This window comes from Camelina sativa, chromosome 1, assembly GCF_030686135.1.
Source record: "Camelina sativa cultivar CO46 ecotype springtype chromosome 1, ASM3068613v1".
Taxonomy (NCBI): Eukaryota; Viridiplantae; Streptophyta; class Magnoliopsida; order Brassicales; family Brassicaceae; genus Camelina; species Camelina sativa.
The window spans coordinates 16390613-16403917 of NC_141880.1; the positions used below are offsets into that span (position 1 = coordinate 16390613).

Sequence of the window (13305 nt, forward strand, 5' to 3'; positions counted from 1 at the left end):
AATGAGGCCGCCGACGAGCTTCACGGTGGAGTCTATGGTGGACTCAAAAGACCTAGATTTCAATTTGGGGGAAGAAATTTTTTTTTGATGTTTTGTTCGTCTCGTCGTACAGAGAAGAGATAAGGTTTTATTTTTGCTGTAAACTTGGCACTTTGATATAAAAAAACAAAAACAATCTTTTTTGGTTCTATTGACACAAAAAAAAATTGGATCTGAAATGCGCTTAAACGAAAATTTTCATCAAAGTAGTGGTGGAACAAACGATTTTAGGTTCTCACTTAATGAATTTTTATCTTAGCGTCTTTCTAATGCTATTGTATAGTAATTAAAAAAAAATTTATTTTTCATAGCAGTTAGAGAAAATGAGCTATAATCTACTGCTATCAATGTGAACTTTTCTTGTAGTGACCTCAAAGTCAAAACGGTTGATGATGCCAATTGTGATTCTCCTCTTGAGGGATCAGATTTGTGTTCAGTTTGTCTCGAGTCGCGTTAGTTAACAATAATGATGATCATCGAACATTTGTTATACTTAAATATGATCACAAGTTTCATTTTGGTAAGCTTTTTTTTTGTACACAAAATAATTTTATTTTATTTTGTGGAATTTTCATTTGAAAACGGAAAAAAATCATTGATGTGTAATATAAATTGCCTCCCTTTTTAGTTCGTTTGTATGGATCCTTAATTTCTCAAGTGTTGAAGATAGCTTTTTAGGCTTTTTGTTGTAAATAATACATACTTTGAAAGAATTATTTTTCAGGAATTGTTATTTATGATGTGAAATATTAGGCCATTTCTAATCATCCACAAATATATGATTTTTTTTTTAATATTCTTTCATTTCTTTGTACTACAATATTGGATGTTCAAACAGTTATATCCGGGTTTTAGACGACCTCAATTGTCCAAAGATATTTTAATTAGGATTATTTACCTAATCAGTGTAAGCTAGTTTGCAGCATAAGTTAATAGTACTTTTAACTTCATTTTATATCATAATCATTCAGTATCACGAGTTTAATTAGTTTTGATGTTTTAGGTTTCTTTGTGTACGTATTGTATTGGATCAACTTTCAATGGTCAATGAAAAGAGTTTAATGCAATGCCCAAACTGTAGGAAAATAGAACTAGGTCAATGGCGGTATGCAACCGGTGGTGTTCGTTCGATCCCAGGTTTCAATGACGAGGATTGGATTATTGTAGAAGAAGAAGAAACTGATCCAGTTGTCAAAAAAAAAAAAAAAAAAAAAAGAAACTGATCCGGGATTCTTCACTGATTTGGTAACATTTGATTCAGGTTTTAAATTAGATGAATGACGTCATTCAACAAAAACGATGCTTGTCTTAATTACAATTGACCTCATCTAAAATATTTAACATATCGTTTTTCTTTAATGCTAAAAACCCAAAACAACATTTTCATGGATGTTTGGTTAACTAGGTCATGTGTAGAGTATTCTTTGTATCATGTTTTGTGTATCTTATAGACTTTATGAACGCTTAGGACAGCTCTATTCTTTCGGGTAATATTTACATCAACTGGGGGTTACATTTATACTCTTTACATATGTTCTACAGATGCAACGGTTCTTTGTTAGTTGATAACCGGAGGTTCAAATGGTTTCTCGACATCACAACTTAAAGTGACCATTCAACGAATTTTCGGAGGCGATGAAGAGGAAAATGTTCTAAAGACTTGGTTGTTAATCTATGCTGCTGTTAGGTTGTTAAAATTGAATGTAATGGTCTAAAACGGTTATTTAAGTTGCTGATTTATTGTTCTATGACTTGGTTTATGTTATTGGTATTGTTGGTTAGATTTTTTTTTTTTTTTTTTTTTGTCTCAAGTGTTGAAGGTTCATGGACTCATCGGGATCTCTTCTTAGGGTTTAACCCTAGGTTATTCCATCGATTTGATGCCTCTTTATCTTGTTTGTTTTGTGGTGATGTTGTTTAATTTCTCGTCTAGTTTGTTGAGTGTAAGGGGTAGTTAAGAGGATCTTCCCCACTCCTTATTTAAAACAACTCTTATGTTTTACAACTTAGGCAAAATTAAAACTTCATGTCTTCTCTTAAAAAGTTAAAGAGGTTCAAATCTATTGGGTTAGAGCATATTTTCCCATGAAGGTTTTCTTTTAGTAGAATGTTCTTTCACCCCTCAATCCTTTGCTGCGATGAGAGTTCTTATTTTAGTAGCCATTAGCCAAGGTACCACCGACGTAAGAGAAGTTCCTAATCCTAAGGGTTTTGTGCAAAAAACCTTTTAATTCACCATTTTTTTTGCAATTTTGTCTTTTAGAAATATACAAAACAATTATAGAAAATAAAAATTAATACGTAATATAATCCCATGTCATCATCGTCAAATATTGAAAATATTGATAAATAATATATCAAATCTACATTTGAAGTTTTTAAAAATCTAATGTATGTGAGCGTAGAAACACGTTTAGAAGATACATATAAGAGTTATATCGCATACTATTTTTGAATACATATGATTAATCTGCATTTTTTTAGAAATAGAAGTTGAAGCTGCAAAAAAATGGTATTTTGCACAAAATCCTTTCTTTTATGACAAAAATTAGACCTTTTGGTTGAGCTTTATAAGATTAATTCAAAATAGCAAATTCTGAAGAAGACTTATCTTGGGAAAAATATTACATTTTCTTTTTCTTCTTTATTGATAAATAAAATTCACTTATTTTTCCAAAAAAAAATTATACATGTTTTTTTCCCAATATCTTGACAAAAAAAAAAAAACCATGGAGGGGGAGCTAAGTCCAATACACCAACCCAAAAAAAGAAGATAAAGTCCAGCCCAAGCCCAAAAAGCCCTTCTGGTATACTCTTATAGACCTTAAAAGCAAAAACTATCTATCGTCCCCCCCACGTGAAATCGCAAACAAACAAACAAACAAAAAAAATCCCCAAATTGTGACGGAATTAGGGTTTTGACGATGTCGTCCGGGAAGCCAAAGCAAGGCGACACACGATTGGTGGTTGCTGCCACGACGGCGTCAGCATTGATGGAAGCGAAGAAGGCTGAGCACGGAGGATCTTCATCTATCGTTGAGTATAAACCGCCGGTGATGCTTGAGGACGAAGAAGATCTAGAAGTAAAGCTCAGACGAATCCTCGAGAACGTTCCTGTTCGCGTTAGCAATACTTCTGGAAGTTCCGCTGGTTCTGGTTCCGGCGATTTTCATCAGGTAATTTAATCTTAGCCGTGTGAATATGGACTTTTGAGTATTATATGGGGGATGCTCATGTGAGAGTAGCTAAACTAGCTTGTAGATTAACTCGGAAGGAATGTAATTACTTGAATCGGCTGGGATAGATTTCAACTTCTAGGATCGAAAACTGTAAACGTTAATTCAAAAATACGAATCCTGTTCTTTCGTAACTCGAAATGGCTGGATTCAGTGCCTGGTCTTTTGTTCTCAGCATGGTTAGGTGTGGTTTTGAAGCTACCGTTGATTAATCAAGAGAAGTCCTTGTTGTACATAACAGGAATCTGAAATTTCTTAGTCGAGATGTGTGTTTCTGACTTTGTTTTTTTCACAATGTCTTTATGCCTTGTTTTAAAAGTTTGATAGAGCTTGAACTCAAGAGTCTTTGCTGAAAGCTCATTTGGTTAAGTAATTGATTAGTGCGCATTATTATGTTTTAAGTCTATTGGTTATGGCTTGGTTGTGTACATCCTTTGCATATTTACTAGATATCTTGACTTGTGTGATAACGGATGAATCACTCTCTTTTTACAGTACCGGCAAATGAGGCGAAGAGAACAAGACCGACTCACAAGGATGGATATTGACTACAACAAGCGGTTAAAAATGGCTGAGTTTACTATAAGAAGAGAAGAGAAACTGAAAGCTGCAGAGGAAAAAACATCAAAGAAGCGTTTGAAACGCCAAAAGAAGAAGCAGAAAAAGCAGGAGAAGAAGATAAAACCAAACACTGCAGCTGAGGAACAAGAAAGGCAACCTAGAGAAGAGGAATTATCATCTGACAACGGTGGCGATGAAGAAGAAGAAGAAGAAGAATCTGTGGTAGAACCTTTACGTCCGATGTTTAATATCAAGTTCCAAGAGAACCGTTAATAGCTTTTTTAATTGTAAAACATGTTACATGAATCCAAAACTCTCTTTGCAAGATGAGTTTCTCTCTTTCCTTTTGTTTTCAACAATGTATTATGGGGAAAAACAAACGGAGCAGGTTTGTTTAATCAGTGTAATATTACCGGCTATCCCTGCAGCTAAATTGCAACGAAACCAAACCCAAATCAGGATTTAGTAGAGAAATTTATAAGTTGTTTGGTTTTATTATTTTAAAAAACTAAAATCATGAAATTCTGAAAGTGGACCAAAATTTTTCAAATTGAACCAAACATAAGATTTAATTCCAAATTATTTTTTTTTAAATTGTATACGTATGTATAAAAACTGTATATAATAACAATTTGAATAAATGTCAAATACAGTTCAGATTTTTTGTCGTGCATTTTTGTTAAATATTTGTATTTATTTAATATTAAAAAAGTCATACGATTGCGTCTATTCATTTTAGAGTTGTGTTTTTTACCATAAAGAAAATCATATGGTTGCTTCTATTTATGACAGAGTTGTGTCTTCTCATCATATCTTATTCATAACTTTTCGTTCTAATAATTATGTTTATCTAAATGTTTATGTATATAAATGTATATATATATATATATTGTTTTTTCTTAGATAACTAACAAAACATTGTTCGCTGACATAAATCTCGTTTCATGCTGATTCTATATAATATGAATTTTAATTTCCAATATCCAATATTATTTTATAATTTAACTTAAAGATTTTAGAAATGATTTTGGTAATATATAAATTCAATCAACTATAATTATGTAACTTATAGTTGCGCTTATTTATTTTAAATCTGTTTTAAAATATGTGTTTTTAAGATTTAACTATTTAATCTTTTATTTTTAGCAGTTTGTATTTTTATTATAATTATTGGCTGATAAATTTTCAATCAAGATGAAATTTCACTTCTTTTTTTAAATTATGTTATCAGAAATTTGTGTTTATTTTTTTATAATATTTTGTTTGATATTTTCATTTAGGATCATTTCGTCATAATATTTGTTTATTAGTAATATAAATATCACTATATATTATGATGCTTGTTACTCTTTACCAAAATTTTTCTTAAAATATCTAATACTTAACACATACAAAAAAACTCTAAAAGGTTGTCTCGATTCATTATGACTTTCCATTTAATAATTTTTAACTTGGAATTGTGTCTTTTTTACATGGTGAAGTATATGCTTAGTCAACACATTTTGATTCTATTGATTTTATTACATATTTAGACTTCCTTTCCATACAAGTTTATATTTCTTACCATGTAAATATTTATTTTTGTTGAATAATAAGTTTCACATTTTTAAAAAGGATTATGTAAAAATAATCTCAGTTGCATTTTATAGATAGTGTCATGGAATTGATTATTTATTAATATAAAGTTGAATGGTCTCAAATTTGCTAGATATTATACTTCATTTCCTTCTTCTCTTGGTTTAGAAGATAAGATTTGTGGAGCGAGACCACTCAACACGGTTCATTGGTATCACCGCCATGGAAAGACAAGAACAAGAACAAGAGGCAAACAAGAAGATCTGTACTGATGTGACAAGCACAAACCCGATTCCAGATGACTCCATCGAGGAGATACTCAAAGCATCGAGTGTTGAAACCCTAGCGAGGTTTCGCTGCGTATCGACGCAATATGCATCCATGATTCGCAGTCGAGAGTTCATAAAATCGCACTTGATCAAGTCTTGTACTCGTCCTCTCAGAAGCCTCATCTTCACATTCATGGAGATGTACGGTTTGGGGAATCAATTCGTCTTCTCAGCCAGTCAACCTCAAAATCAAGGTGAATCATCTTCTTCAGCAACTTACCATATGAGTTGCCTAAATCAACTGCACACAAGTTCTTCTGCTTCTGTTCATGGTTTGTTTTGCCATGGTAAGATGGAGATATATAACCCTAGCACTACAAAATCCATTACTTTGCCTAATAATTCCGCAGATTACATTTACTTGGGTTATGATCCCATCAATGGTGATTACAAAGTGTTGTGTCTGGTAAAAGCACAAGACTTACATATTTTGACTGTGGTAAAGGATACTTTTTGGAGGAAGATTCAAGATTTTTCTCCTCACTTTCGTTGCTCTCCTTATTCTCCTGATCTATCTCTCAATGGTGTTTTGTATTATGGAGTTTATCATGATCTCCATGATGGAATTCTTCTCCACCCTGATCATTTGATTCCTGTGATTATGAGTTTTGATGTTAGGTCCGAAAAATTTGATCTCATAAACCTACCAGAGTTACCAGACAATCTCATGCATCCAATTCTCACAACCTACGAGGGAAGGCTTACATTCTTTTGCAATATAAGACATGGTGATTCTAACTTCATTTTGTGGGTTCTAGAGGATGCTGTGAAACATGAATGGTCGAAACACTTGTACGTTCCACCTCCATTAGATGGCCATACTTATGATGATTTTCTTGCCTTTTGTTTTACTGATGGAGGTAAGCTTCTTTTTTCTTTGGCATTTGAAACGTTTATGTTTTGGTTACAAAAGATGTCATGGCTTAGCTTCGACCCCATTCTCCCAATGATGCAGGGGAATTTGTTTTGGCACCCCGACTGTTTCATATTGAAGAACCATTTTTTGTTGTCTATTATGATATCAAGAAAAATGCTGTGAAAAGAGTCTTCATAGAAGGAATATTCACATAACTGGATGAGGAGCCATTTTATATGACACAATCTATCTTCCCTGGTCAGATTGATAATCCCATGTTTCTTTAAGTTTTTTCGCTCTTATCTCCATTGAAATGTTTGTTCTTAATTAAGTTATAATAATTACTTGGGAGATTTCATGATCTTTTTTTTTTCTTTTTTTTTTGGCAAAACTTTGTTTATGTATTCATACTCTCGACATTGTCTCTGGTTTTGCTTAATTAGTGTTGCATCTTTTGAATGTTCATGGGGTGCCTCTATGTATTGAACTTGTGTATTGCTGCCTCATCTCATTTAATTTGTAGGCCTCATGTAGTTTTCTTTTTTCATCTAAATGTCTTATTTGATAGAAAAATTTGGAAAGATGTATTTAGCTTCCCTTTGTTCGTAGAGAGATGAATATTAAAGAGAGGGTAGGTTCATACCACATGCACATTCATAGCATGAATATTAAAGAGAGATAAGGAGGCAAGGAGGGTGAGAGAGGTTTAGTCGGTCAAAATATGAGGAGAGATAAAGCGACAAATGAGGGTTTTATTCACAGGGCAAAATTGAAACAGTCTTTACCAGATGCACATTCATAGCCATATGTCATGCTTGCTTAAATATTAGATAATTAAAGGTATCCAATTAAATCTAAACTAGATTTGGAGCCGCACTTATATGTGGGGAGTATTTGATACTTAATATATATATATATATATATATATATATATATATATATAAAGTCGGTTTTTCTCTCTTTCCTTTCTTCTACCCAATTACTTTTTATTTTCAATTTTAACAAATTAATTCACATAATTAAAATATTAAAATCTAAAGTTAATGCAACGATTAATTTACTTATTTTTGTAATATTTTATTATTACTAAAAAATAATTACAATAATTTAAACTAAAATATAAACAAAAAGAAAACAATATCAAAGTAAAATATGAAACAACAATTACTTTCGAGAATTACAATTATTAGGATAAGAAAAATAAGAGTTTTTTTTAATATATAGTTTAAAACTATTTTATTATTTTCAAATGATTTTATAATATATTATAATTCTATTACAAAATTTAATTTAATTATTCTTGAAATACTTCCTCGGCGATATTTCCGGAGTCTCAATCCTCGGTTGGTTGACTTGACTTATGAATTTTGCAGAATTTTTGAAAACAGTACCCAAGACCCGTAGGTCGCTCGTGAGCATTATTGATAAACAGTTCTTAACAAACTCATTTCCATCCAAAGGCCAAGGAGATTCATTGGTATGATAACCTTCTAAAGACCTGGTTTTGATACGCGGGGGCTACGTTGTACTTCTATACTTCTTTCTTCATTCTCTTCATTTTTCAAATTTTCCTCATTCTTTCGAAACATTTTATAATAGCTATATGGATTGTTAAAGTTTAGCATTACACTAAGAAAAGAAAAAAAGAATACTATATTAAACTATATAAATAAAAAAGTCAATGCAAGGAAATAAAAGTTATGAATGGTTGAGTTAAATTGTTTTTAGATTATAAATTCTGATTATTATTATTATTTTATAATAGATTTTAATTTTTGGTTGAATTTTTGTCTATTTACAAAAAGAGAAGTATTGTAAAATTTTCGTAAAATATCAAATTAAATGAATTCTAACTTTTGTTGATATTTGTATTAAAAAGCTAAAAATAGTTTTTTAAGAATCTACTTAGTATAAAAATTTCCAAATTTTAGTGTTAAGTAGTGATTAAACGTGTACCTTTTAACTCTCCGACACCCGACAAAAGAGTTTTTCCCTTATGATTGAAAACGGCACCACGTCTACTCATATTTCCCCAAACTTTTTTTTTTCTGATTTCTTTCTCTTTTTGGTTAAGTCTTTTGTGAGTGGAAGTCAAATCGACCTCTCTCTCGTTCTTATCACCGCCATGGAAATCATATATATAAAAGTAAGCTTTTGTTCTCTCTTTATTGGTTCATTTGGTTTTTTGTTTATTTTTATATTTTTGTCTAATTTTTATAGTAATAAATGTCCAAATTAATTTTCTTATTAGTAGTAATTTACTAATTTGTGTAACTGAAATTTTATTTTTTTGTAATTAAGTCGTAAGAGAAGGAGACATTAATTTCATAATTACTCCTAATTTAAGTTATTGTTTTCTTTTAAGTGGGATGCACTAACCTTAAAGACCAATCCATTAACAATTATGAACGTCTCTATCCGTTTGTAATTTTTCTCATTACTCATGCATTAATTCCGAATGCTTTACATTATTTAATTATAAATAGTAAGTAAACATTAAGACATCACCACATTTCGTTTGCTTAACCAAAGTAAACGAAATGTTTCCACCTCTAAACGAAGAAACCATCAAATGAGCTAAGTCAGATTTTCCAACTAAACAAAATACATAGTCCACTCATAACAACAAGTAGAGAAACATGGCGTCTTTTGCAACAAACACCTGCCGTTCAACCTTCTGCTGCCTTGAAAGGATTGGGGGCAGCTCTTTCGCCGGAGCTAAGCTCTTCATTGACCCTTCTTGTCAAAGCTTCAGACCCAAATCCACAGGTAAAATCTAAAGCTTTTAAATTTGGAATCTTCGATTGAGATTGATGAAAATAGGTATTAAAAGGTTTGGGTTTTTTGTAGAGCTGGTGTTGTTGTGGCTATGGAGACAAAAGTGTTTACTTTGTTTTAGAAGATTTGGGTAACACAACAGGAAAATGGGATGTATGTGGATATGATGCTTCCTCTCCTTACAAGTTACAACCCACTTCAGGTTTATAACAACACTTAATCCTAGATCTATATGCTCTTCAAATTCTGAGACTTTTAATTTTGATTGTTATTCTGTTCTTTGCTTGCTTGCAGAGCAAGTTCTTTAAGACACTTGCTGCTCCTCACAAAGAGGGGTTTGCTTCTCAAGTTTTTGATTATTGGACGAGGCTTTTTGCTTACTTATGCAGTGTGAACTCGACCGTATAAGAGAGGTTCTCAAGAGATCGTTTCATATAGATAAAGAGATATGTGGCAGAGTTTTGAGGTGAATCATCATTTAGCTTTCAATATTTTTCTCAAATTATAAATTTGAAAATAACATGTGGAAATTTGTTTTCCTAAGATCTCAATATTCTTACCTTACTCTTGCTCACATTTTCCAGTATGTTAATGAGGTTTTTAATATGTTATATGACGTATGTTTTGACTTTTGAAGAAGGGGATGGTTGTCAAATTTGGGGTCAAGAAGATTCAGCAGTTGGGAGATGAAAAGTTGCATCATAGTTTAACAGATAAATATCATCTAAATGATTAGTTCAGATGAGCCAATAATGGAATTAATATCCGTTTACATATGTAATAGTATAAATAATGGTAATCTAATAATACAAGATGTTATTTGTTGTAGGACATTCGGTAGTAAAGAAAAATTTATAATCCATCTATCATCTATGGCATTTGCATATAAAATTATGTTTGTTAATGGTTCAATTGCTATGGTAAGAGTAAGTGTATTTGACAATATTACATTCATGAATTTTACTCTTTTTATGTCTTGAAATATTTCAAATTTAAAACTCTAAGTGTAATACAAACATACTAATTAATTTTGTTTTTTTTTTGTAATGCAACATATATTTTAATAAAATATTACAATTACTTTTAGATGACTTTAGTACTAATAAAATAGTGTGGTTAGGATTCTTTTTTTTTTTGTCAGAAAAATGAATTTAATAAAAAAATTTAGATAATTAGTGATCCAAAATCTTGGAATTTTGAGATCCAGAAACCTCACTATTTCATTAGTACTAAAGTCATCTAAAAGTTAAATCATTGATATGAACTTATCACTATAACTTAAATTATATCAAATATAACAAAAAAAGAGTCAAAACGCAACATGCCGGGAGTATCGCGGCTAAACAACCTAGTACATATAACAAAGAAGAAAAATATCTCCGATGATCTGATCACATGCAAATGAACATCTGCACAGATTCAGTTTAAGCTCATACCGAAGATACTCAGAGGGTTTCCTGTTAAAACCCTAGCTGGTTCATGTGCATATCAAAAGAGTATGCATCCATTATTCGCAACCAATACTTCATGAGATCTTACTTGATCAAGTCCTCGACTCGTCCGAAAAGCCTCATCTTCACGTTTGAAGGAGAGCGTTCCGAGAATCACTTTTTCTTCTCATTGCCTCATCTTTGAGATAAGGGTGAATCATCATCTTCTGTACCAACTTACCTTATGAATGTTGTGCTCTAACGTAATTAATCATTGCTCCCTCTGTTCATGGTTTGATTTTCCATGGACCTCCTTCTAGGTTAATGGTATCTAACCCTAGCGCTATCCATTACTCTTCCCAAGATTGAAACCAAGAGTGTATCTATGTACCGCCAATAGGGTTATGATCATAATAGTGGTGATTACAAAGTATTGTGTATGATGAAAGGCATGCATGTTAATAATGGACGCTATTTAGCTCAGTAGCTTCGTGTTTTCACTTTGGGAAAGGAAAAATTTTGGATGACGACTGGAGATTTTCCTCCTTACTGCCTATTTACTTGTAACAACCGCGAACCAAAATCTCGGTTTGGAATGTGCATCGATTGATGCAGGTGATGCATCAGTGGATGCAATGTTGGTTTTTCGGGACGACTTAAGTGAAACGCTCGTTTGGTCGTGTTGTGGGTTTGGGAAACCCTTGGAGTCGAGTATAAAAGAGATATCTCAAACTCCTTGGCCGAGTATGATTTTTCTGAGATATTGCCTGTGGAGTGGAGATCTGAGGCTAGGATCATGGTAGGAGCTTGAGAAGACATTTTCATGAGTTTAGATCCAATTTTCTTTATTGTCAAAATTGAATGTGTGACCATGGCTGACTAAGCGAATTGATAAGTGTTTCATGTGATTTTTGAGTGTTGAATGCTTATGTGGTCGTATATGAGTGTTGGTTGTGAGTTTTGTGGCCTTTGAAGATTGTTTTCGGCATCACAAAGCCGAGAGGAGACAGAGGAGATCGTGTTCCGTGATGTGTCGCACGAATGCATTGATCGATGCAAGGAGTGTATCGGTCGATGCAATTAGGGATTTGATGGAGACGATGGACATTGGATCGGTCGAGACAAGAGACGTTGCATCGGTCGATGCAAGGAGTGCATCGGTTGATGCAACAACATTGCATCAGTCGACGCAAGGTATCTGTTGGTCGACGCGAGTGTGCAGAGTCGACGCGTGTGTCTGGTTTGCTTGTTTTTCTTTGTGTATTGCGTGTGCTTGTCTTTTCGCTTGTGTGTGTAGCCCAATAGATGGGAGGATTATCTCACAAAGTATTTATGATAATACTCACGCATCTCATATGTGTTGTGGTGAAGGTAAAGGCAAAGTGTGATCGTGGAATTAAGGCGATGAAGAGGAAGATTTTCTAGAGGCTCGATTGGTTGCAGTCTGACTTCTGTGAGGTTGCTACAGTTAAGTCCTTAAAATGTTGTTTATGTTGGAATGATATATTGGTTAGTTTTTATGGAATTTATTATTGGTTGATTGGTTATTCGATAATTGCTGACTGTTATTGGTTTATTAATGATTATTTCTGCTGTTTTGTTATGATTGGGGTTAGCATGTTAGTGAGTATGCAATCACTACTTTAATATTGCATTTTTTTAAAAAATGGGTCGGGTCATTTCATTACTCATGAAACTCTTGATTTATGTATCAACGATGTTTTCTATTATGTGGCTTTGTTCGACACACCCGTGAATCATGTAGTCATGATTTTTGATGTTAGATCTGAAAAATTTCATCTTATAGAAGGACCTGGCTCTTATGTGCTACCAAACAGACTAGCTACGAGGGAAAGTCTGCAGTCTTGTTCTCTGGAATTGCTGATTTTAGAATTAAATTTTGGGTTCTAAAGGATCCTGTGAGACACGAATGGTCCAAGAAGTCTTATGTTTTGTCTACAATAGATCGTAACACTTACTTTTTCACCATCTATTTTGTACCAATGATGCATGGGAGATTGTTCAAAACCATTTTATGTTCTCTACTATCATCCAAAGAAATATACTATTAGAACAGTCTATATAGAAGGAATCAGAGAACTTGAAGTTCCACTTTCGGATAAGGATCCATATCATAACATAATCTCTGTCTTCTTTGGTTAGTTTAATAATCTCATGTTTCTCTAAGAGCGCTCTCACCTCCACTGGAATGCTTTGTTCTTCAGCTATAGTTGTGTTTCATCTACTTACTTGGTTTGATGATCTTTTGTCTTTCTGTTTTTTGGTGACATTTTGTTTATGTTGATAGTGTCGTCATGTATGTAGTATGTAGTCTTTCTGTTTTAAACTTGGATATTAAGCTCTTCATCGTCTATTAAATACCTTTTATGCATATCTAATTATAAGTTACTAATAGTAATTTTTCGAGTATTGTGCCTAATGATCTAAGGATCCTTATACGTGTAACAGATCAATAAATATAGCAAACCATCTCAATTCCG

General features: G+C 32.6%; 2 protein-coding genes, 1 long non-coding RNA gene and 2 pseudogenes across 4 annotated transcripts; all 5 read left to right on the top strand.

Moving 5' to 3' along the window:
- The first annotated feature begins 2882 nt into the window (after positions 1-2882).
- On the top strand, positions 2883-4263 carry LOC104793399 (uncharacterized). The gene is made up of 2 exons (XM_010519755.3): positions 2883-3215; positions 3771-4263. The coding sequence occupies exons 1-2, from the start codon at positions 2964-2966 to the stop codon at positions 4107-4109; spliced, it is 591 nt and encodes a 196-aa protein (XP_010518057.2). The 5' UTR covers positions 2883-2963; the 3' UTR covers positions 4110-4263.
- Positions 4264-5530: 1267 nt separating this feature from the next.
- LOC104793409 (F-box protein At2g21930-like) lies at positions 5531-7061 on the top strand. 2 transcript variants are annotated; one of them, XR_015596236.1, is made up of 3 exons: positions 5537-5934; positions 6359-6600; positions 6696-7061. XR_015596236.1 is itself a non-coding variant. In XM_010519765.3 (2 exons), the coding sequence occupies exons 1-2, from the start codon at positions 5634-5636 to the stop codon at positions 6809-6811; spliced, it is 1083 nt and encodes a 360-aa protein (XP_010518067.2). In that variant the 5' UTR covers positions 5531-5633; the 3' UTR covers positions 6812-7061. The 2 variants fall into 2 exon arrangements, 1 of the variants encoding a protein (XP_010518067.2); XM_010519765.3 differs by having other exon boundaries at positions 5531-6600.
- A 2034-nt stretch (positions 7062-9095) lies between these two features.
- Positions 9096-10236, top strand: LOC104742593 (uncharacterized). Its single transcript, XR_015562648.1, has 4 exons — positions 9096-9365; positions 9447-9576; positions 9669-9840; positions 10012-10236. It is a non-coding gene; the product is annotated as an uncharacterized LOC104742593 (long non-coding RNA).
- Positions 10237-10695: 459 nt separating this feature from the next.
- On the top strand, positions 10696-11414 carry LOC147950001 (F-box protein At2g21930 pseudogene; annotated as a pseudogene).
- A 1055-nt stretch (positions 11415-12469) lies between these two features.
- On the top strand, positions 12470-12991 carry LOC147950002 (F-box protein At2g21930 pseudogene; annotated as a pseudogene).
- The last annotated feature ends 314 nt before the right edge of the window (positions 12992-13305 follow it).